The sequence below is a fragment of the Crocodylus siamensis genome, chromosome 4 (genome assembly GCF_052110815.1).
Source record: "Crocodylus siamensis isolate JL-2025a chromosome 4, ASM5211081v1, whole genome shotgun sequence".
NCBI lineage: Eukaryota > Metazoa > Chordata > Crocodylia > Crocodylidae > Crocodylus > Crocodylus siamensis.
Window position 1 is genome coordinate 160,596,472 of NC_143398.1, and position 24,627 is coordinate 160,621,098.

Consider the following 24,627-nt stretch of genomic DNA (forward strand, 5'->3'; position numbering starts at 1 on the left):
TTTTGATTTATCAGAGGTTAAAAAATACTGACCTGGACAGATAAGAGCCCTTTGTTTCAGCAGAGGAAGGACAAAGACCTCTATTTCCATCCCCGCTGGGGATGAGATCCACTCCTCCTGTCTCATGAGAACCCATTTGTGCAGGGTGGGAAGGCTCAGTCTGTTGTCAGAGAAAACCCCATGTTCCACTCAAAGACTTCTGTAGATGCAGCAGTAGCTAGGAAAAGCCCAGTAAAGATCCAGGTCAACTCCAATTCCACTGGGGCCATTTTGTACATAGACCGCTGACATCAAAGGCTCCTCAATTCCTGGGATCCGCCATACTGCCATTGCATGGGAAGGCAAGAGGTGCTCCTACAACCTTAGAAAGCCTAGAATGCAAATCAGGGGCACCTCAGAGAGAAGGCTGTGTGCTGTGCATAACAGGCACTGGAAGCAGTGCTTGCTAGATAGACTGCTTCCTTCACTTTTGCTTCCTAAGTAGGAATATGGATTTCTCCTCTGCACCAACAGCAGCATAAAATTTGACCTTGCCCTGGGCATCCAATTGCTAATTTCACCAGTCTGGCCTTCATCAGCCACAGCAGAAACCTTCTTGAGGACTGAAAACCCTTTTTTCCTGATGACCAGTAGAATTAATCCTCCTCTAAATCTTCTCTCTCCTGAAAGATTTGCAGCATCTGCCATAGAGACAGCAGAGAGCAGTGAACAAACCTTTTGAAAAGAAGCTGATCCTCAAGCCTCTTAGCTGGTTTCTGACGCAGCCTGCTCCCTGTTCCCTGGATCCTCATTGCACATTTTAGCCTGGTTGTCTGGTAGATTACAGTGCAGGGCCAGACCTTTGTGTGAGACCCCCAAAAACATAAATCCAGCCACAGATAAGGGGCTTAGAGGACCTCAACTAGAGCCTGAAATTTATCACCCAAGCTCCATTACTCTGTTCTCATTTTAGGTGCTTCTAGGCTGCACATCAGTGTGATATCCAGATCTGGTCCCTTCTAACATATCCTGCTAACCAGGTCATATTCCATCTGAGGCAGTATTGTCCTTGTTGCTCAGGCAGGGGATCATGAGTCAGACACTCTGGTACATCAGTTTGGCTTCCACAGTGAATCATTGTCTGAGGGGAGGCTGTCATCAATCTGTGCCTCAACCTCCCTGTCTGCATGTGCTGGCAGCTACACAGGATACAGCACCAGGAGACACAACAATGCAGGCCCTTTTCTCCCTTGGTAAAAGTGAGTTGTTTTCCTGTGGGCATCATATGGGGTCTGCCTGAGCAAGGCAATGCCAGCACACAGATACAAGCAGGAGGAGTGGCCAGGTTCTCAGGAATCACCATCTATCTAGTCCCCTACCTCTAACCCTAGCTAGGAGCATCTGACTCAGGGACAGGTGCAGGAAACCCTGCAGTCAAGGAATAATGGTATTCCCAGGAGAAGCCAGAGCATTTATGATCCTTCTTATCTATTGCCTGCTTTTGCTAGTATATATATATTCTCCTAGGGCTGCAGTCTCATTTTCACTCAAGCTTTATTGACACCAAGAAAAAAGGTGAGGACCTAACAGTGCAATTTTGTGCCAGTGCAGACTAGCCACGTGTTTTTTTTTATCCAGTTCTGGTGCTCTGGGACTTTATCATGGCCTACAAAGTCATCCATACCCCCTTGAAAGTTCCAGCATCCTGCCCACATGGCCTAGGGGTGGCTTAATTGTAAACAAGACCCAGGGGCAGGTGTAAAAAGTGGAAACAACAGCTTCCCAGGACAGAGATCTGAGCTGTGTGGAGCTACTTCTCTCATTCTCTCTCCCCTCTCTATGCTCAGGTGTTTATCCTGTACTTCAAGCCAAGTATTTTTCGCTGTATCGTCCTGCGCTGGGTGCGCATGCTTGGATTTGCAATTGTCTATGGGACCATCACCCTCAAGCTATACAGGTAATGGCACGAGGGGCTCGTTGGCCCCTGCCTCTGCCAGTGGAGTTACCCCCAGGATGGATTTTGCCCTGAATGTACAAACGCAGGAGGCAAAACCTTCACACTCCTGAGGCAGCAGCTGTCCCGCTCTGAGTCAGCCTCATAGTGACTTCCCACAGATCCAGCTTCAAGCTATGAATGGTACAGTCCTCCTCAATTGATCTCCTCTCAACAGAAGCTCATGAGGCTGTAGATTCCTTGTGGTCAAGTCCAAGGGAAACATACTGTGACTGATCTTGCTCCAAGCAGTAGAGGGCCTTTTTTTTTTTTAGCTACTGAACTCACTGCCGGTAGGGAGTTTGAAGTTAAATTAACATCACCTGCATGGCCTTAGTCCTGATGCATTTCATATTCTAATAACCTTCCTTTAGATGGATTTTTCTTTAGTGGAGTAACTGCACAAGCACAATATACCAAAGCTCAGGGTGAAATCCACTCCTATACAAGCACCAGCACAAAGCCTGGGAACCACATTAAGCCTTTGTTAAGTCATCAGCTGGTCATAGAGCCACTGGATGCTAGTGTTGCTTCCTCCCTCTGCTGTGCAGGGTCCTGAAGGTGTTCCTCTCCCGTACGGCCCAGCGAGTCCCCTATATGACCAGCGGGCGGGTGCTGAAGATGCTGGGGCTGATCCTGCTCTTGGTGCTCTGGTTCCTGGCAGCCTGGACAGTGGGGATGCTGGAGAACATTGATAAGAACATCCCACTGGTGATCCGCTCCCAGACTCCCCGGGGCCTTCAGTTCTATATCTGTGACCATGACCGGTGGGACTACATGATGGTTGTGGGTGAGACTCTGCTCTCAGGGCTCCAGATGTCACAGAAAAGGAGGTGTGGGGACATGTTTAGTTTGCCCATGGATGGCTGTCCTGGATTCCACGAGGTCAAAGAGCCCCAAGCACACACCAAGCAGAGAGCTTAGGAGACTCAGTGTGCTCCTTCCTCTCAGCTTGGCTAGAACCAGCTCTGGAGCAGAGGGGTATTCAGCCAGGAGAGGATAGCCACAGCCTAGACCACACAGGGCCAGATTGCCACCCCCTTACTCACACCAGAGCTGATTATAGTCCCTGAATGGCTCCCACTGATACCAGTGAGACCATTCCAGCTCTGAGGTGCCACATAGTACTGGTAAGTGTCAGAATCTGGCCTGTGGTAGGGTCAGAGCCACCCGGGAACCACAATGAAGGCTGCACCTTAGCACTGGAATGGCCCTCTGATTCCCTTTGCATGCTGGCTGACACCCCTGCTCTAGAGAGATGCAGATGGACAGACAAACAAGCAGAATGGCAGACAAGAGACCCATGTGCAAGCCCTTGGCACTGCCTCTTTTCCACCTTCTTGGCCCTGAATCCATCAACATGGGATGGCTCTGGAGCAGAGCCTGGCTTGTAATGCTGACTCCAGAACAGTGGTAGCCCCCTCCTCCTCGGTCCCAAAAAAGATCTCTTCTAGTTGGCAGCCATCCTGGGATTGCAGCAGAGGCCATTTGGGCTGTAGCCCCAAACACAAGTGCACATTCCCACTTGTGTTTTATTGTCCATCCAAAGCTGAGGGAGACAGTGTTTGGAGGGCAGGCAAGAAAGGAAGCCAACCTGTGAACAGAAGGCTCGTGGCACCTTGGTAGCCAAAGAAATGGGATTAGCTAATCTTAAACCATTTCTCATCAACCAGGTGCCACCTGGACTCCACAGCATCCTGCTATAAAATGTAAACTTGCTAGAGAGAAAGGTGCTGCACTTAATATTGCTGATTTGTCTCTCTCTCTCTTTCTGCCAGCTGAAATGCTCTTCTTACTCTGGGGGAGTTTCCTGTGCTATGCCACCCGGACGGTGCCCTCTGCTTTCCATGAGCCCCGCTACATGGGCATTGCCCTCCACAATGAATTGATCATATCCACTGCCTTCCATGTCATCAGGTGAGGAAAGGGAGGGAGAAAGGGCCTCTTGGCTATACTGATCCATTGCTCTGTCTATCTAGGAACCTCCCCCCTGCTCCACTCCCCATCCACAACCACACATTTGGTTCAGAGGGAAGGAGTACAATTCTAAAGGACTTTATCATTCTGGTTCCTGGTGATTTACATATTTGTCTCTCCCCACCTTGGGCTGGACCTTGATTTTGCATACCCGCTGCTTTGTTTCACACACCTGCTGTGCCTTGTGTGATAGAGGCCAGTCATGAGGACCCCCTAGTGGTTTCAATATCTGTAGGCAGATCAAGAGCGAGGGGCAGCTTGAACACCTTCAAAACCAGGTCACCTCCTCAAGCTGCTCTTTCTTCCTTCTCTTCTGATCTCCCAGTTCACCTCATAAGACTCTGACCAATTGAGAGGCATAAAAAATAATCCCATCTGCTTTAACTCCAAGTGAAAAAAAACCCCAGCCCTGAGGAATCATTCCAGCAGCAGTATATAGCAGAATCCATGATCCTCACTCTTCTCACATACCATGGGTGCTTGGAAGGGAGTCTAGTGGTTAGAGCAGAGGGGTAAGAGTCAGAATATAGTTTCATAGTTTGTAGGGTCAGAAGGGACCTGAGCAAATCGTCAAGTCCGACCCCCTGCCACGGGCAGGAAAGAGTATTGGGGTCAAACGACCCTGGCAAGGTGTCTATCTAGCCTCCTTTTAAAGACCCCCAGGGTAGGAGTGAGCACCACTTCCCTTGGAAGTTGGTTCCAGATCCTAGCTGCCCTGACTGTGAAGTAGCACCTCCTGATGTCTAGCCTGAATCTACTTTCCATCAACTTATGGCCGTTATTCCTTGTTACTCCCAGTAGTGCTCGGGGGAACAGGGACTCTCCCATTGCCTGCTGGTCTCCCTTGGCCAGTTTATAGATGGCCACCAGATCCCCTCTCAGCCTTCTCTTGTGGAGGCTGAACAGGTTCAGGTCTCGTAGCCTTTCCTCGTAGGGCCTGCCCTGCTGCCCCCTGATATGCGAATGGCCCTCCTCTGGACCCTCTCAATGTTGTCCACATCCCTCCTGAAGTGCAGCACCCAGAACTGGACATAGTACTCCAACTGCGGCCTGACCAGTGCCGCATAGAGGGGGAGGATCACCTCCTTGGACCTGCTCATGATGCATCTGTGGATGCATGACAAGGTGCAGTGGGCCTTCCTGACTGTGTCCCCACATTGGCGGCCCATGTTCATCTTGGAGTCTGTAATAACTCCAAGATCCCTTTTAGCTGCTGTGTTGTTGAGAAGGCAGTTCCCCAGCCTGTAGGTATGCTGCTGGTTGTTTCTACCTAGGTGCAGCACCTTGCACTTGTCAGTATTGAATCCCATCTTATTCTCATCCTCCCATCCCTGCAACCTGTCCAGATCCAATTGCAGCCTGTCCCTCCCTTCTAGTGTGCCCACTTCTCCCCACATCTTAGTGTCATCCACAAATTTGAACAAGGTTTTTTTCACCCCCTCATCCAAGTCACTGATGAAGATGTTGAACAGTGTGGGTCTGAGGACCGAGCCTTGGCGGACCCCACTGCCCACATCCCTCCAGGTCAAATAAGACCCATCGACCACCACGCTCTGGCCCTCCAGCCAATTGGCGACCCATCTGACTGTGTAGGCATTGACACTGCAATCTCTTAATTTTTAACAAGAATGGGGTGAGAGACAATGTTGAAGGCCTTCCTAAAGTCCAGAAAGACTATGTCCACTGCGACACCTGCGTCCAAGGATTTTGTGACCTGCTCGTAGAAGGCCACCAGGTTGGTCTGACAGGACCTGTCTCTAATGAACCCATGTTGGTTGCCCCTAAGCATACACTCCCCTGATTTCTCCTCCAAGAGGTGCACCTGGATAATTTTCTCAAAGAGCTTCCCCAGGACTGAGGTAAGACTAACAGGCCTATAATTTCCTGGGTCCTCCTTCCTCCCTTTTTTGAAAATGGGGACCATCTTGGCCCTTTTCCAGTCCTCTGGCACCTCACAAGAGAACCACAAGTGCTCGTAAAGCTGTGCCAGGAGTCCTGCAATGACCTCTGCTAATTCCCTCAGCGCTCTGGGGTGGAGATTGTCAGGACCTGCTGACTGGAACACGTTTAGACCCACCAGAAGTTCCCTGACTAGGTCCTCTCTGACCCTGTGCCTGGCAGCACCTCCCCTGGGACCACTGGGGATCCCGGTGTGGGGAATGACCTGGTCCCTGCTCAGAAAAATGGAGGCAAAGAAATTCTTAAATAGGTTAGCTTTGTCATCTGGTGGGACCACCAAATTTCCCAGTGTGTCCTGCAGAGGCCCAACATTACCTGGAACCTTCTTTTTACCCCCTATGTATTTAAAAAAGGATTTCTTGTTATCTTTGATCAAGGTCGCTAGTCCCAGTTCCATCTCCGCCTTAGCCTTCCTGACTGCCCCCCTGCAGCCCCAAGCAACAGAGGAATAGCCCTTCTTGGTGATGGCCGCCCCCACCCTCCATTGGGTGTACACCTCCTTTTTAGCTTTGAGACATTCCTGGATGCTTTTGGTGAGCCATGGGGGCTTCTGAGCACTCTTGCCCCCTTTGATCCCTGTGGGGATTGCCACCCTTTGGGCTTGGAGGACCATCTCCTTCAGAAACGACCACTCTTCTTGGACTCCCAACTCCCCTTCCCCCCCGGGACCTCAGTGCCTCCCCAATTACTCTCTTTAGCTCAATGAAATCCGCCCTCCTGTAATCCAGGGCTGCTGCCTTGCTGCAGGCCTTTGCCACCCTGTGCTGGATGGTGAATACCAGCAGGAGATGACCACTGTCACCCAGGTAATCGAGCACCCACAGTGCCCTCACCAGGTCATCGCTTGTGGCCAGGACCAGGTCTAACAAGGCATTTCCCCTGGTGGGACTGTGCACCTCCTGGGTTAGATGGAGGTCCTGTAACACGGTTAGGAACCTACGTGAGCAGTCAGATCTGGCTGACTGCTCTTCCCAGCAGATGTCCAGATAGTTTAGGTCATCCATGATGACCACATCCCCTTGACTTAACTGCCTCCGCAATTTGACTTAACTGCTTCCCAGTCCAGCTCTTCCCCTTGGTTGGGTAGTCTGTAGTAGACCCCCACCGTTAAGTCCCTTTCCCCACAACCCCCTTGTATTCAGACCCAGAGCATTTCAGTCTTCCCCTCCTCTGACCTGGTACTGCTCGCTGAGGATGTGAATTGTTCTTTGACGTAGAGCGCCACACCCCCGCCTTTCCTCCCTGTCCTATCCCTCCTGTACAGCCTATCTTGGTTCTATCCTCAGCAAAAAGAGGGAGGGCTCTCCCATGGGTAGAAAAAGGGAATGGAGGTCCCCAGGCATCACCAACTGAGCATGGGCAAGTCACTTTGCTTCCTTGTGCACTACACAGGGAGAGGTTCTGAGATGATTCTTATCTAAAGAAGACAGGCACCGTGGCTTTCTGGTACAGTAGTGGGTTGGGGCTCAGGAGGCAGGTTATCTATTTCCAATTATGCTACTGGCCACGTGAGCAAGTTCAAACACCCACTTCCCACCCCTGTGCTTCAGTTTCCCCATCTGCAAAACAGAGTCAGTGATTCAGTTTCACCTCTAAAGCACTCTGAAACCTACTGATGAAAAGCCCTTGATATTAATCTCTGCTGAGTATACATACATGCAGATCAGCAGGAGAGTAAGCACAGGCTGGGGAGGGGGTTGTCCTCATTTTGGGGGCATTTCCCAGACTGGATTGGCTGTCCCAGTTTTGCCCAGTGAAGGAGCCTGACAATACATTAATGAAACACACCCAATTCTGCTGACTTCACTTGTTTTGCTTTTGAATTGGATAGAACTCTTACTGGGATTCATTCTCGCCTCCATTGTTGCACTTCCTCAGTGTATACCGCTGGTTTACTGGAGTTAGTTCTGATTCACATAAGAAAGAATCAGGCTTACTGAACATAGGAAGTCAGGCTAGATCAGAACCTGAGATCCATCTACTCCAGTGTCCTGGAGTAGATGTGCCTGCACCCACAGGCTGCCATTCCAGGGGCAGAGGTCAGAGTTCCACAGAAGCAGATGTGGGAACATTTGCAATGGGAGCTGGGCTGAGTTACAGTTGATGAGGAGCTTTAGGACTTGTTCCCATATTCATTAATCAGTTTGCAGTTCATGAGACAGAAATACCCATACAGTAAAATCTTGTTAACTCATCACTTTAAAGGGGATTGGAATGGTGACTGATTATCTACATGTGGTTAATTATCAGCACTCAGTCACTTCCAGCTGTTCATGCAATGTCTTTTGCACACCGGCTCAGGACAGAAAAAAATTACAATAAAGTATTTGTAATAAAGAAAAGAATATATTACAAAAATTCCAAATGCAAACTGTACCCATTCTGGCTCCCTATATATAAGAATGGTTTGACTCTGTAGATAATACTTAGTGTGCAATTTTTGGGTTAAAAAATGCAAAGTGTTCACTGTATAAGTATGACATGACTATGAGGAGGAAAAATAATCAAAGACTTCTGCTTTGCATTCTGATCTGCACTTAATCCCAACAAAAAAGACAATTGTGCAACACTGAACAGTTGATCATCTATGTCTTGTTGAGCCAAGAAGAGCCACAGAGTATGCAGTGCTTTGCAAGCATCAGCTGGTCAGGACCCTTTAAGCCAACTAATTATTAGGCTTAAGTTTCCTTGAGATCTAGTAGGCATGCACGTTTGTAAATGACTCATTACGCCTTATCAGACAATGAATTCGCCCAAGTGATTTGTATACAAATCTATGGGACTTTGGTGGGGATTCAGGGTGCCTACTAATACGACCACAGTGACAAGTTATTCCAGGGACTGAATATCCAGATTTCAATGTCAGGGGTCCAATTCACCACTGCTGTATAGCTTGCATTTATACACTAGCAGATTGGCATCACAATGTTGGGCCCCAATGTCTATGACCGCACAAGGTGGAGATTGACAGGGAATCAGAACCAAAGTTTTTTTTGTGCCTCATTGAAGTCCTGATCAAATAAAAAGAGTCCCAATCTCTTTCCCTTGACTGCAGCTGGTTTGGGATTTGGGCCTTTTGCTGCATAACACCTACTGCAGGTAGGAGTCTACTGTCTGAAGCGTTAGGGAGGAAACAGGAAGTGATGGCCTCTCCCTGGTCCCTCTCTAGGTTTGTCATGGTCCCTTCCCTGCACCCCGACTGGACGCTGCTACTGTTCTTCATCCACACTCATGTCACGATCACCATGACGTTGGCACTGCTCTTCATCCCGAAGGTAACCTCCTGTGTGCTCCCCAACCCCTATGCTGGCCTCCTTCCTGCAGTATTTCCCCTGTAGAGGCTGAAAAAAGCAACACTGCTTTTTCGCCTTTTTCCCTCTGGGGTGGGTTCCCTCTAATCCTCATCCTTTATAAGCTCACCCTTTACAGCTGCCTGCTCCTTGTGAACATACTTTCCTGTAAGGCAGGATTTCATAGATTCATAGATTGTAGTCGGAAGGGACCACAACGGATCTCATGTCCGACCCCCTGCCCCCGGCAGGAAAGAGGACTGAGGTCAGATGACCCCAGCCAGGTGTCAAACTCACCCTGTCCCCTGGGCTGGACCTGGACTGCAGGGTTCCCCATGGGCCAGGTCTGGACCTGATGGCAGTGGGGCCAGTGGTACAGGAGGTTGTGACTATGGCAGCAGGGCAGGCAGCAGCAGAGCAAGTGGGGATGTGCTGGCACAGCCATCACTTGGCCCCCTGCGGCCAATGGCCATACTCAGTGGGGCCCCGTAGCCCTGGATTCTGGTACAGCCCCCTCACTCCCCCACCAACAAGACCTGCTTTAGAAGTCCTGGCCCACCAGGAGCTCTGCAGGCTGGGAACAGCCCTGCCATAAGGGGTAAATGCTTTGCAGAAGCTGAAGCTGGAAACAGCAGGGCAGATATATCCTTGTGCTGCCTCCCTAATCTGAGACTGGAGGGAATGAAGCAGGTTACAGCAGCAAAGACCGCTCTGCAGTTTCTTAGCATTGCAGGAAGCTGAGCCACTCTAGGAACTCTTCCCTAGTCAACTGTAAGAGAACCCGTCTTTTCTGGGTGCACAGGGGAACTGTGGGAAGATCCTGGAGGACTGGCAGCACAGGAGTGGTGCTACTCAGAGGACAGGGCAGCTGTGTTAAGAGGTAGTTGAGAGTTAGAATTACTGTTACAGAGGAAATTCCAAAGGGGAGAGAAATATGCTCTATTTTGGAGCAAAACTTCATACATTTTGAAATATCTCACATAAAAGGAAAAGCTGAAGCTACTCCAGATTGAAACATTTTGTGTAGTTCATTTCCCAATGAGTTGGAGCTTAAGCAGCAGATTCACTATGAGCCTCATAGGGAGGAGGAAGCCCCGAGAGCTTCACAGCATGGAGCTACAGTGCTTGACTCCGAGTTCCCCAGGCTTCCAGTCGGGGAAGCAGGGCTGGTTGGAGCTGGGTCTCCCAGGCACGCTCTGTGTGGCAAGCAGTTTGGAAGCCCTACATTTCACAACTGCAAGACAAACTAAATTGCCAGATGCATGAACCTTGAGAGCTCAGGCTATGCAGCTATCTGCCCAGTAAGTGGACAGGAAATTGGAGCAATCTCCCTGCTTGTGCCTCATCAGGAGTTTGTTGAAAGGGACACAGTTATGTGAAATACTGTAGTTTCAACACACCAGCATTGGTCAAGGACACTGTCTTCATCAGAGAATTCCTGAACTGAAATTCATGACCATTTACAAGCTAGGCTTCAAACGAGTGCTAGCCCATTACCCAGAGTTTAGCCACACAAACTTGAGTTGCCAGCACTTCTGCACACAAGCAAAGTGGTGTGTGGATGGGACTTAAGTGAGGAGGAAAAACTCAAGGCCAGATCCTACTGCACTTCTTAGATGCCAAAGTGGATTTGGCACATGCGTGTGATCCTAGTCATAGAATCATAGAAAATGAGGGCTGGAAGAGACCTCAGGAGGTCATCTAGTCCAACCCCCTGCTCAAAGCAGGGCCATCACCAACTAGATCATCCCAGCCAAGGATGAGCCAGGTCTTAAAAACCAGGTCTTAAGAACCTCCAAGGATGGAGATTCCACAACCCCTCTGGATAACCTGGTCTAGTGCTTTACTATCCTCCTAGTGAGAAAGTTTTTTCCTAATATCTAACCTAAACTTCCCTTGCTGCAACTTGAAACCATTGCTGTTTGTTTCTGGCATCTGCCACCACTAAAAACAGTCTCAATCCATCCTTTTTGGAACCACCCTTCAGGTAGTTGAAGGCTGTTGTTAAATCCCTTCTCAGTCTTTTCTTCTCTAGACTAAATAAGCCCAGTCCCCTCAGCCTCTCCTCAGAAGCCATGTGCCCCAGCCCCCTCACCATTTTTGTTGCCATCCACTGGACTCACTCCAATTTGTCCAAATCTTTTCTGTAGTGGGGTGCCCAAAATTGGACACAGTACTCCAGATGTGGCCTTACCAGTGCTGAATAGAGGGAAATTATCACTTCCCTTGATCTGCTGGCAACCCTCCTACCAATGCAGTCCAGTATGCCATTAGCCTTCTTAGCAACAAGGGTGCACTGTTGGCTCATATTCAGCTTATTGTCCACTGTAACCCCCAGGTCCTTTTCTGCAGAGGTGCTGCTTAGTGAGTCAGTCCCCAGCCTGTACCGTTGTATGGGACTTTTCCATCCTAAGTGTAGGACTTTGTGCACTTTTCCATATTGAGCCTCATGAGATTTCTTTTGGTCCAATCCTTCAATTTCTCTAAGTCTCTCTTAATCCTAGCCCTACCCTCCAGTGTATCTACTACTCCCCCAGGCTTGGTGTAATCTGCAAACTTGCTGAGGATGCACTCTATCCCATCTTCCAGGTCATTGATGAAGATATTGAACAAAACCAGCCCTAGGACCAATCCCTGGGGCACTCCACTTGATACCAGCTGCCAACTAGACATCGAAACATTGACTACTACCCTCTGACTGATGATCCAGCCAGTATTCTATCCACCTTACAATCCATTCATCCAGATTTTACTTCCTTAGATTGCTTGCAAGAACCTGTGGGAGACGGTATCAAAAGCCTTGCTAAATTCAAGGTATATCACATCCATTGGTCTCCCCACATCCAAAGAGCCAGTCATCTCATCACAGAAGGCAACCAGATTGTTCAGGCATGACTTGGTGAATCCATCCTGACTGTTCCTAATCGCCTTCTTCTCCTCCAAGTGCTTAGAAATTGATTCCTTGAGGATCTGCTCCATGATTTTTCCAGGGACTGAGGTGAGGCTGATTGATCTGTAGTTCCCTGGATCCTCCTTCTCTTTCTTAAACATGGGCACTGTATTTGCCCATTTTCAATTGTCCAGGACCTCTCCTGATCACCATGAGTTTTAAAAGACAATGGCCAGTGGCTCTGCAATCACCTCAGCCAACACTCTCAGCACCCTCGGGTGTATCCCATCTGGCCCCATGGACTTGTACATATCCAGCTTTTCTAAATAGTCCCTAACCTGCTCTTTTGCCACTGCTGGCTGCTCACCTCCTGCCCAAACTGTGCTGCCAGGTGCAGTAGTCCCTGAAAAGTTATGACAAAACATGGCTAGGTTCTGAAGACTTAGTCTTCAAACTAAAATGGCAGCATGGTGCATTCATGGTTTTCTACGAGACTTAAGGAGGGCAGGCTAGGATTACATTTAAGTACCTCATAAATGGAACAGGATCTGGCCTTACCAATATCATTGGAACAAAGGCATCACTGGTTCCCAAAGGGTGGTCAATAGGCCACCAGTGGCCCTGCTAAGTGATCTGTAGTTCACACTAGCCCTGCACACTGTTAAAGTGTTTTCAATTAAAAGGTTGAGGCTGAGGATGTAAGGAGTGGGAGTCCATGAAAAGTCTTGAGGGTCGGCAGTGGTGGGTTGATTTGTGGACACCTGCTCTGTGCAGTTAGAGGCAAGTCTATGAGGTGACATGGGAGCTTCCAAAGGATGCCAGCCCCTCATAATGGCATGTGTGCCTCCATCCTTCAGACCCCTCTGAAACTACCATCTACCAGCTTACCAAGGGCTCCAAGCTCCCATAACCAACCTCTGCCCTCAGTTCTTGCATGCAGGATCACCCCTGAGGGAGGAGATCGCAGCGGAAGTCTACGAGGACGAGCTGGACATGAGGCGTTCGGGCTCCTACCTGAACAGCAGCATCACATCGGCGTGGAGCGAGCACAGCCTCGACCCCGATGACATTCGGGTGGGTGGCACACTCAGGACCTTCTTTTGACGATAGCTATACAGAACTGTGCAGAGTAAGAGTTGCCTTTTGCAGTCTTTCTCATGAAGCAAAACCAAAGGGGTGGAGAGGGTTATACAGGCCCTTCGGGTGAGGTGGTGGTGGGGTGGAGGAGTAGTAGGGGAGGGGACCTTGCTCAGTCTGTCTCTATCAGCAGTCCCAGAATGGTTGGTCATGAAGCAATTAGTAAGGCTAATTATTCTCCAGAGTTAACAGCCAGGGACAAGGACCAGGTCAGTTCAAACTTCCCTCAAGGTTTAATCTTGGCATCCCATTGGCCTGTTTCCATGCCTAACAGCTGCAGGACAAGTCTGGAGACCTTTTGGGAATGTCTGCCTTGCTCAAGGAGACAGCACTGCATCTGTTCAAAAGCAAAGGGTTTTCTGTACAGCTGGTGGGGTTCGTGACAAGGAATCTCTTCTCAGACACAGAAAGCATCTAAAGGGTCTAAGTCTGGTTGGCTTTATCAGGAGCCATGTGGACTCAGCACCTTCATTCCTTAATTATTTGTTTTAACAATAGGTTCATATCCTGGATAAATAAATGGGCCTTTTACAATGGGTAGCCGTATGCTACCTCAGCTGAGCTTCTCCTTCCCTATGGGAAATCCAGAGCTACATCAGATGCCCTCTATATAAATCCCAATCACAGGGAAAAATAGTCTTGCGGATGACGTGCCTTCTGGAGGACAGGGAGATATTCATAGGCACTTCAAATATCCTCTTGAATTCCAATAGGATTTGGGTATCTAATGTGATCACTTAAAGTGATGTTAAGCTCAGCCAAGCAATTGGAAATCAGGGCTTAGCAATGCCCACTGGAGAGAAGAGAGAAGCAAACATGGCACAGTCCTGAGTTGGATCAAATGTATTATCTCACTTTGGGAAGTTGCATTACTCTCTGAAGTAAGATACCAAGCCCTCCCTTGGGTCAGCCCACCCTGTCAGCAGCTGGACAAGTCATGGGCTGGTAAAGAAGGTTCCAAAAATGCAATCCCTGCTGTTGTAACCATAGACAATCAGAAGATGAATCAATTATCGGTGGAAAATATTGACATGTTGAAAAACAAAATTCTAACGTTCTGGTCAAAAACAGCAGTAGCAAAATTAGTCCCTGACACCACGCTGCTGCAGATTCCCAGTCTCCTCCATAGGCCCAGCTCCCTAGTCAGACCGGATCTCCCAGACCACCTCTTACCATAGTCTTGGTAGGGTGGATCCTGGCTGTAGCGTGGCTGCAGGGGATCTTGGGAGAACAGACATAAGGCAACCCAACAACTCCCAAGAAACTGTGTGGCAGCCATCAGACAGACAGCTCCCCGTTTTGTGCCCAAAAATTGGAATGCTTTCATTTCCAAGCATTTTTTAAAAATGAAAACATGCATTGTTGGCAACAACAACAACATGCAAATCCATCCATTGAAAAATGCATATTTTCTCTTGATAAAATTTTTGACCAACATTTGATGGAATTTGCGTAAAAAATGTAACACTTTGTTGCCCTCCCCTGCCCAGATCCCATTTAGAGGCCTGGGTCGTCTACCGCCTTCAGAGGTGGTTCCTCACCTCAAAAAGGTTGAGGCCTGCACTTTGGGATGGTGTGCTTGGCCCAGTTTTCACAGACACCCCTACCCCACAGTATTATTACCCTTTGATTGAAGAGGAGCTAACATATATATATATATATATATTTGTGTATGTGTGTGTGTGTTGCCTTTTTTCTCCTTTCTGCTCTGGCTTCTCTAAATCCACATAACCTGTAGGAGGAACTGAAGAAGCTTTACACGCAACTGGAGGTCCACAAGACAAAGAAGATGACTGCCAACAACCCTCACCTTCAGAAAAAGAGGAGCTCCAAGAAGGGCTTGGGTCGTTCCTTCATGAGGCGCATCACCGAGTTACCCGAGTCCATGTCTCGCAAAGAAGAGAAGGACGGCTCCCTCACGGGAGGCAGCAGGAGTCATTCAGGTTCCTACAAAAGGAGACTTCTAGACTCTGGCAGCTCGAGCATGAAGATGAAAGATGATCCTTCAAAGCGCAAACCCGTCTCTCTGAGGAAGTCTCACAGCACTTATGACCATGTACAGGACCCCAAGGACAGCTCCCCACCCAGAAGAGAGAGCACCTGCAAAGATCCCTCATTGCTGGACTCCTTAATGAGGAAAAATCTAGCCAAAAAAGCCTCAGAGAGATCCAACAGTGACTCCCCTGACTCAGCCCCCCTGGTCTACAAGTCTGCCAGTGCTCACAACCTTTCAGCAGACAAAAGACCCCTTCACCCAAAGCCATCCCCACTGCAGAAATCTCTCAGTGTCATCACCAGTGCAAAAGAAAAGGCCCTGCTGCTGCCTAGCCGGGCATATTTGGAAGACAGCTACCAACAAACTAGAGAAGAGAAGAAGATAGAAGAGGGAGCCTCCACTCCTGAAATGCAGTGCTTGAGGTATACAGATGGTGGGGAGGCTGCCAACCAGACCACAAAGCAGCCAGAGAGCAAGAATGTATCAGAAGGGACTCTGAGCACTCTCCTACAAGACAGTTTCGATAAAGCTGAAGTTTGCCCCTGGGAGGTAGAAGAGCCCGTGTCAGAGAGCAAGTCACAGAAACATGTCACATATGCTCCTATAAAGAGCATCAGTGTCGACAGCTCTCACTTGTCTGGGAGGATTCACCCTCCCAGCAAGAGGACACCGCCAGAGCCGCCCATCAGGTACCAAAGCTTGTCTCACAGCCTTGAAAAGAGCGCGGTGGCTCCCTGGAACGTCCAGGAGCAAAAGCAGTCTCCTACAGATGCTGGTGGTAAGGATGCAAAAGAGGCCCCGGAGTTCCTAAACACCTGGGAGGTGGAGAAGCTGCCAAGGAAAGCTGAAATAGCAGACAAGGGAAGAAGTGAGCAGAGAGAAGGCAGTGCACAAATGTCATCCACTACAGGGAAGAACAAACTGACAACTCTATCCTCTGTGGCTGCAGAAATATCTCCCTGGGAAGCAGAGGCTTGCAATCAGGATCAACATGATAAGCCCACTGAACCAGGAGACTCCAAGAAACCAAGCACCTCTTCAGCAGCCCCCCCAAATCTGAAACTTCTGTGCCGGAAAAACTCCTTCAAGAGCTTAGGGCTTGCCATTAAAGCACTTAACCGACCAAAGGCAAACAGCAGTATTAAGGGAAAGAAGGAGGGAGAGGGGAGTCAGAAAAAGAAAGACAAAGACCGAAGCAGTAGGAGAGATAATTCCAAAGTGGTAGAAACATCAGCAGTAGCTATCAGAGAAACAGCCAAGCAAAATGACAGAGCCAAAGGGCCCGATGAAAGCCAGCAGAAAATGGTCATTAGGCAAGCAACCATCTGCCCCTGGGAAGAACAGGAGACAATCCCAAACCAGCAAAACAATAATTCCAGTAAAGGGTTTGAAACATGCCCATTACAGGTAAGCAAAGGGAAACCAGAGGGTCCCCAGGATGAATCAGCATCTAGTAAAGGGAGTGCCAGAACAGAAAGGAGGAGTCTGAAAGACACAAGAGATACCACAGACAGCAATCTGGAAAAGATGAGAAGCCAGTGGGAAAACACATGTCCCCAGGAGTCCACAGCCTCTTATGGAGTCCCAGAAAAACTAAGCAAGTCCAAGAACAAAATCTCTGATCAGTCCAACATCGATCCAGATGTGGGCAGCGAGAAGGCAGAAGCCCAGCCTCGGGCAGCTGCAGAGGCTAAACCCAGTGTTAAATCAGAAATATGCCCCTGGCAGGGGGCTGGAATGCCATCAAAAAAACAAGAAGAGCTTTCCAAAGAGGACAGAAGCGTGATGCAAAAAGCAACAACAGGTCTAGGCAAAACAATGGAGAAGGGGAGCAGCCAAGAATCTATCTACCCCCAGGAGACCCTGGACTTGGATAAACCTTCACTAAAACCTGGTACTAGAAGCCAAGATCTATCTGAAGCCTCTTCAAAAAAAACAGATAGGCTGGAGAGCAAGAAGATAGAGGTTTGTCCCTGGGAAACCAAGGAAATTGAAACCTGCATTCAGGCAGAAATAGGCTCCTGGGAAATGACTGAGGCTTCACCAGATCCAGGGAAGTCAAGACAAGACAAAGGTGAGGTTTCAAAGGAAAACAAAAGCACCCCCCTACCAGCAGCAGCAACAGGTTCTTCTACAAGACTGGAAAAGGGGAGCAGCCAACGAGAAGTTGTCTGTCCTTGGGAGAGCCTGGACACGGAGGAATTGTGTACAAAACTTAAAGCACAAAGTCCTGGTCTGAGTAAACCAGCTTCAAAGAAATCAGAGAGTGTTGAGAGCAAAAGAGCAGAGGTTTGTCTCTGGGAAATGGAGGAGGATAATATCAGCATTAGAAAAACAAATTGCCCCTGGGAAGGGAGGGAGTCTCCGACAGGTAAGGGAAAACTCGGAAAGAACACAGGTGAGGACGCTAAAGGGGACCACAGAGACACACTGAAAAGGCCGAGTCCAAGAGAAAAAAAATTGCAGCTGATGAGCCAGCAAGAAGCTATCTGCCCATGGGAGAGCATAGACATGGAGGCATTGTCTGCAACCCCCCAGACACAAAGCTCTGCTCTGAGTAAAGCAGGGTCAAGGAAATCAGAGAGTCTTGAGACCAAAAGGGCAGAGGTTTGTCCCTGGGAAGTGGAGGAGGCAGACTCCAAGGCTAGAGCAGAAATATGCCCTTGGGAGGAAAGTGAGACTCCTTCTGAGAAAGGAGTTACAAAACCAGACAAAGAGAAACCTTTCAAAGGGAAGAAGAGCATCACACCAGAGGCAAGAGGTCCCTCTAAAATCATGGAGAAGGGGAGCAGCCAGCGGGAGGTCATCTGCCCTTGGGAGAGCCTGGACATGGAGGCATTGTCTGCAAAGCCTGATGCACAAAGCCCTGGTCTGCATAAGGTGGGGTCACGGAAATCGGAGAGTATTGAGAGCAAAAGGGCAGAGATTTGTCCTTGGGAAATGGAGGAGGTGGACTCCAGGGTTAGATCAGAAATATGCCCCTGGGAGGGGAGTGAGACCCCATCAGATAAAAAAAAGTTAAAACAGCAGATAGGTAGAGCTTCAAAAGGGGAAAAGAAAGGATCTAGGGGGAGTGAAGACACAACTTTGAAAAAGAAGAATGGGTCCAGCCCTCAAGACTCAACCAGCTCCTGGGGCAGCCTAGACATGGAAGTTTCCATCATCAATCCCAACATAAAAAGACAGCGTCAGTTTAAAATCCCTTCAAAGAAGTCAGAAAGTGCTGAGAGCAGGAAGGCAGAAATTTGTCCCTGGGAAATGGAAGGAGCTGACACAAATATAAAAGCAGAAATATGCCCCTGGGAGATGGATGAAAGTCCATCAGTGGAAAGAGAGAGAAAGCAGGACACAGGTGGAGCTTTCAAAGAAGACAAGAGCATCACAACACAAGCAGCCTTAGCAAGTTCCTCTACAGCACTGGAGAAGTTAAGCAACCAACGAGAGGCCATCTGTCCCTGGGAGAGCACAGACATGAACGAATTTTCAGTGAAACCAGGGTCCAGAAACTCCTTCTTGTCCAAAGATATCTCCAAAAAATCAGAAAGCCTTGAGAGCAAAAGGGCAGAGGTTTGTCCTTGGGAAAGTGTAGAGCTGGAGTCCAGCATTCAAGCAGAAATATGCCCCTGGGAAGCATCTGAAGCTCCATCACATAAAGCAAAATTAAAAAAGGATAAAGATGGAACTTCCAAAACCAGCAAAGATATCTCCCCAAAGACATCCAGGGCAAAGGAGATTGGAGGCAGTATATTGAAAAAGCCAGAGAAGGGGAGCAGTGAGCAAGAGGCCATCTGCCCTTGGGAGAGCCCGGACATGGAGAAATTGTCTACAAAACTTAAGGCACAAAGTCCTGGTCTGAGTAAAGCAGCTTCAAAGACATCAGAGAGTGCTGAAAGCAAAAGAGCAGAGGTTTGTCCCTGGGAAACAGAAGAGGTTGATACCAGCATTGGAAAAACTAATTGCCCCTGGGAAGGAAGGGAGCCTCTAACAGGTAAGGGGAAACTTGGAAAGAACACAGGTGAGGATACCAAAGAAGACCTCAAAGATGCACTGAAAAGGCCAGATTCAAGGAAAACTGGAGAAACCACAACTAAAAAACTGCAGCTGATGAGTCAGCAAGAGGCCATCTGCCCATGGGAAAGCACGGATCTGGAGGCATTGTCTACGTACCCCTGGGCACAAAGCCCTGCTCTGAGTAAAGCAGGGTCAAGGAAATCGGAGAGTCTTGAAAGCAAAAGGGCAGAGGTTTGTCCCTGGGAAGTGGAGGAGGCAGACTCCAAGGTTAGAACAGAAATATGCCCCTGGGAGGAGAGCGAAGTTCCTCCTGAGAAAGGAGTCACAAAACCAGACAAAGAGAGATCTTCCAATGGGGGCAAGAGCATTACAAATGTAACAGGTCCCTCTAAAACCATGGAGAAGGGGAGCAGCCAGCAGGAAGTCATCTGCCCCTGGGAGAGCCTGGACATGAAAGAATCCTCTGTGCAACCCAGCCCTAAAAACAGAGACCCAACCAAAGGCTCTACAAAGAAATCAGTTAGTGTGGATAGCAACAGGGCAGAGGTTTGTCCCTGGGAAACTGAGGAGGCTGAGTCCAGCATTAAAAGCAAAATTTGCCTCCAGGAAGTGACTGGGGCTTCTTCAGATCAAGGGCAATCGAGAGAGGATACAGATAGGGTTTCCAAAAAGAACAACACACCAGGTTTACGGAAAACTGGAGACATCACATATAAAAACCTAGAGAAGAAGACTCTGCAAGAGTCCATCTGCCCTTGGGAAAGCCTGGATATGGACAACTCCTCTATAAAAGCCGTGCCTGGGGCAATCATATCAAAGAGATCTGACAATGCTGAGAGCAAAAGGTCAGATATTTGCCCTTGGGAAGCAGTGGAGCCAGGAGCTGTTGGAAAAAAAAGCATTAAAGAGGAAGTATGTCCATGGGATGTAGCAGATGCTTCATCAGTTCAGATGGAGAAGCAGGCTGTAGAAGCAGCCAGTGCAACTGGCCCTGAGACATCAGCAGTCCAACTATCCAAACCCACAAGCAGACAAGTCCAGGCTGCACATCAGCCGCTTCATCGCATCCTGCCTGACTCCCAGTCTCTGAGGGCCCTGAGCAGAGGCAGCAATGCAATGGTGGATGTGCTCCCTTGGCAAGGGGCTCCAGTCATGGCCAAACATCTCAGCAAAGGCAGCACAGTGGTGGCTGACGTCTGTCCATGGATACTGGAAGGGGCTCTGACAGATCACACTGAAACCAGCCAAAACTTAAAGGCATGTCCCTGGGAAGCCGAAGACATTAGTCCCATCCATGCCATGCACACTAAGAACAAATCAGCAGAAAAAATGAGAGAGGAAGCCAAGGGCCTGAGCCAAAGCAAAACAGACATCTGTCCATGGGACTATAAGTAGCCAGCTCCACACAGGGGGAAGCTAGATATGGCTGGTGGTTTTTTATAAAAGACAGCAAGATGCCTTCAGCCAGTGACTACTTCAATTCTTAAAACAGCCTGCTGCCTGTCCACTAAATGTGGATTAGGGCTGCACCTGAATTCCAAACTACAGGTAGATTGCACGTGTGACAATGTCCCATATGAGGCTACCCTTTGTCAATTCAGTCAGAGGATATGAACCATGCTTGGGACTGAAGTCACACTATGGACCACTTGCTGTCAAGGGACAGTCATGACTTTCTGCCTTCACAGAAAAAAACCCAAACCAGCTGTGATACTCTGCACATTTCATCTTCTGTTTGTCAACATGTAGCAGCAGGGTAGTGTAAAGTTGCCTTTGTCAAACCCATGGTATCAAAGTATCCAGACCATCCTCAAAACCAGCCTCACCCGCTTTCACCAACCACTCGTGTGATGCAAAATCTGTAATTCACTAAACAAAAAGTCTTGACCACAAGGTGAACAAGAAGTTGAATAGCGTTACATCCAAGAGAGAGAGTCAAAGGAAGAGACTCGTGTCTGCAGTACAACAAAGAGTGACTTGCATATCCTTATGCATACAGTTCGAACCAGTTTAAGGTTACAGCTACATTGACGTTAAGTTATGGTCTGAAATACGTAGAATGACTGGAAATTTAATGAATGGGTCCAACCAGGAAAGGGAATGAAATGAAACCAGAGATTGAGATGCACCTTATACACAAAATGCCACATCCTCACCTTCTGGGGACCCATAATGATCCCTTGAGCTATTTACATTGATGCTTCTATTGTTTCCTCAATTCACCGACCCTCTGTTCCGCTCGTACGTATAAGGCCCATCCTGCAATGCTCATCTCCAACGAGGTGCTGAGCACCTTTCTATTGACTGCTACTGTTTATGGTTGGTCGGGGGGAGGGGGAGTATGGCGCCAATCAAGATCAGTGCTCCACAGTGCAAGGTGGTATACAGACCCGTGAAAGGAGGCAGTTCTTGCAGTAAAGAACTATCATTACCAGCTGACTTGAGATGACAAGTGGAGAAAATGCAAGGTCAGGGAGAATGGGGCAATAGGGGCAATAGGGGAATCATCTACCAAACAGCAACCTCAGCTCACTGGTAGGGCAATGATTTGAAGCCAATGGAAATAGAGGATCCTGGGTCATCATTGGCAGGATCAGGCTCCAAACATCAAACTCTATATTGTTCTTTGAGCAGAGTCAAGTGAAACAACAGTTCCAATGATATGCAGGGAAAGACTGAGTGTAAAGATGGCATTAAAGAGAGGAGGAAAGCTGCTTTACAACATGGCCTACAACCAGCCTGCCCTCTCCTCCAGTGCTGCCATTATCTTAATTTTAATGAAGGGCAATTGCAGGTATCCAGTTTAGTGCCAGTCAGGCTCTAGAGCTTGGGATGAACAGCTGCTGCTTGTGTTCTGACTCCATCCCATGTCAGTCTGTTTCCCTGATTCAAAGGTGGTTATTTTTAAATTGCCCACATGGGACTTCCACAGATCCAAAACAAACCTGCCAGTTTTGTTTTGCTGTGGTCTGATGAAGGTGGCCCCAAACCTGAATGCTGCAATTCAGTGATTCCCAAAGCTGCTTCTCTTTTCTGTTGCCAGAACTCTCTGCCCATCCTCCCAGGAAGTAAACTAGCCCCTGGGTCATTCCACTGCTTTGCTTTTAGAAATCTCTGTTAAGGACTAGCTACATGGCACTGTTGTTACTATTGCAGAAATTTGACCATAAGGGGATCTGGTCTTAACTAACAAACCATTAACTTTCCAAAGCACTTTGTCACTACCAGTTTGGGGGCGGGGGGGGTGTGTGTGTGTGTGTGTGTGTGTGTGTGTGTGTGTGTGTGTGTGTGTGTGTGTGTGTGTGTGTGTGTGTGTGTGTGTGTGTGTGTGTGTGTTCGCAGTCTGTGCAAAGATGCCTAGGGTTCCAGTCAACTTCCTGTCAGACTATAATCTATCCAGGAAGTGTAATAGCTTTTACCAACAGTATTTTCACTGTCTATAGCAAGCCTTCACTTCTAGCATCCAGATGATGTCCTTATGCTGGATGCCTTGACTGCCCTGTGTTCTACACTTGCATCCACACATTGTTACCAATCTTTGTGGGGAGGAGATGCGAGACCTGCCATTAGGAAGCACAGCCCCAAAAGCACCTCATCCCACAGCCTGAGGGAAGGCTCCAGATGGAAGTAGGGGAGGGAAGGAAGAGCAGCATTCTGGGAGCAAAAATGCAAGGAGCAATGAGAGGACTCCTCAAGCTGTGCATGTAGTGGGTTCACACAAGTGAATAGGGCAAGTGCATTTGCAATATGCAGTCAGAAAAACTCCAGGGATAGGAGATCAGAGATGCTGTTGGGTGGGAACCAAGGTGCCCTGGCAGACATGCATATGGGAAGTCAGCACAGTGCCTATCTGTGCACCCTGTGCCTGTCTCAAGACAGAGCCTCCCTTTCACTAGGACCACAGTTTGCTGCCTACCCCCAAACTGCATGGGAACTACACAGAGGAAGGCAGTTATCTTCCTCCCTTTTGGATCTTCCACAGGCAGAGACCCGGTACTTCTCAGCTGTGGTGGCAAATGGAATGTGAGATGATTATGGCCAACAGGGCAGGAAGGGAAATGCAAAGCAAAGCTTTACCCAGTAGGAAAGAAATATGGAAGAGCAGGGGCTGGTGTTAGATTTTACAGGTCCCAGTTCAATGATCTGCTCACCAGTGATTCTAGTGGCATTTGCAGGTAGCTCTACATATACACATGGGAGCCTGTAGGGGAATGGTTGGGACAGAGATGCAGGTTCTACTGACATAGCTACCTGGTCCTTTGTCCCTTTCTCCTTCCCTCTGGGTTTAAGGGCTGTTCAGGACAGCGGCATCCTCTGTGTGTTATCCCTGCCTCTGGTCCCATTCAGATGGGATCAGCAAAAACCAGAGAAAACAGAAGTGAAGACCTCAGCCTCATCCCTGATCTGTTGCTGGGCACTGAGATTTTCTCCCACTTCTCTTTGTCAAACTTGTCCTTTACTTCCACTCTGTCCTTAGGAAGTGGCATTGCTGTAGTGTGCAGTCTGTGACTTCGCTCAGCACTGAATGTCAAACAATGAGATCATCCAATTATGTAAGAAAATGTATATACAGAGAATAAAGAATATTATCTATAGACATGGGCAGAGTAACTGACTGTAATTTATGGTAGAGTGGTTAAAGCCATAGTTTCATAGTTTCTAGGGTCGGAAGGGACCTGAGCAGATCATCTAGTCCGACCCCCTGCCATGGCAGGAAAGAGTACTGGGGTCAAATGACCCCAGCAAGGTGTTCATCTAACCTCCTCTTAAAAACCCCCAAGGTAGGAGCCTGCACCACTTCTCTTGGAAGTTGGTTCCAGATCCTAGCCGCCCTGACCGTGAAGTAGCACCTCCTGATATCTGGCCTATATCTACCCTCTGCCAGCTTGTTGTGACCGTTATTCCTGGTCACTCCTGGCAGTGCTTGGGGAAACAGGGACTCCCCAATGCCTGCTAATCCCCCCTGACTAGTTTATAACAGGCCACTAGATCCCCCTCAGCCTTCTCTTTTGGAAGCTGAACAGGTTCAGGTCCCGTAGCCTCTCCGCATAGGGCCTGCCCTGCTGTCCCCTCATCATGCGAGTGGCCCTCCTCTGGACCCTCTCCATGCTGTCCACATCCCTCTTGAAGTGCGGCGTCCAGAACTGGATGCAGTACTCCAGCTGCGGCCTGACCAGTGCCGCATAGAGGAGGAGGATCACCTCCTCGGACCTGCTCGAGATGCATCTGTGGATGCATGACAAGGTACGGTTGGCCTTCCTGACTGCCTCCCCACACTGCCGGCCCATGTTCATCTTGGAGTCAATGATGACTCCAAGATCCTTTTCCACCTCTGTGCTGACAAGAGGGGAGTTCCCCAATCTGTAGGTATGGTGCCGGTTGTTCCTCCCCAGGT

General features: G+C 48.7%; 1 protein-coding gene across 1 annotated transcript in view; it reads left to right on the forward strand.

Annotated features, from left to right (window-relative positions):
- GPR179 (G protein-coupled receptor 179) overlaps positions 1-23,808 on the forward strand; it is a 56,967-nt gene extending 33,159 nt beyond the window's left edge. Inside the window, exons 9-14 of the mRNA XM_090044593.1 lie at positions 1,827-1,936; positions 2,524-2,762; positions 3,751-3,889; positions 9,078-9,183; positions 13,016-13,162; positions 14,964-23,808. Coding sequence (XP_089900719.1) covers positions 1,827-1,936; positions 2,524-2,762; positions 3,751-3,889; positions 9,078-9,183; positions 13,016-13,162; positions 14,964-20,627 — 6,405 coding nt within the window. The 3' untranslated portion in view covers positions 20,628-23,808. The remainder of the gene's footprint in view (positions 1-1,826; positions 1,937-2,523; positions 2,763-3,750; positions 3,890-9,077; positions 9,184-13,015; positions 13,163-14,963) is intronic.
- Positions 23,809-24,627: the final 819 nt, after the last annotated feature.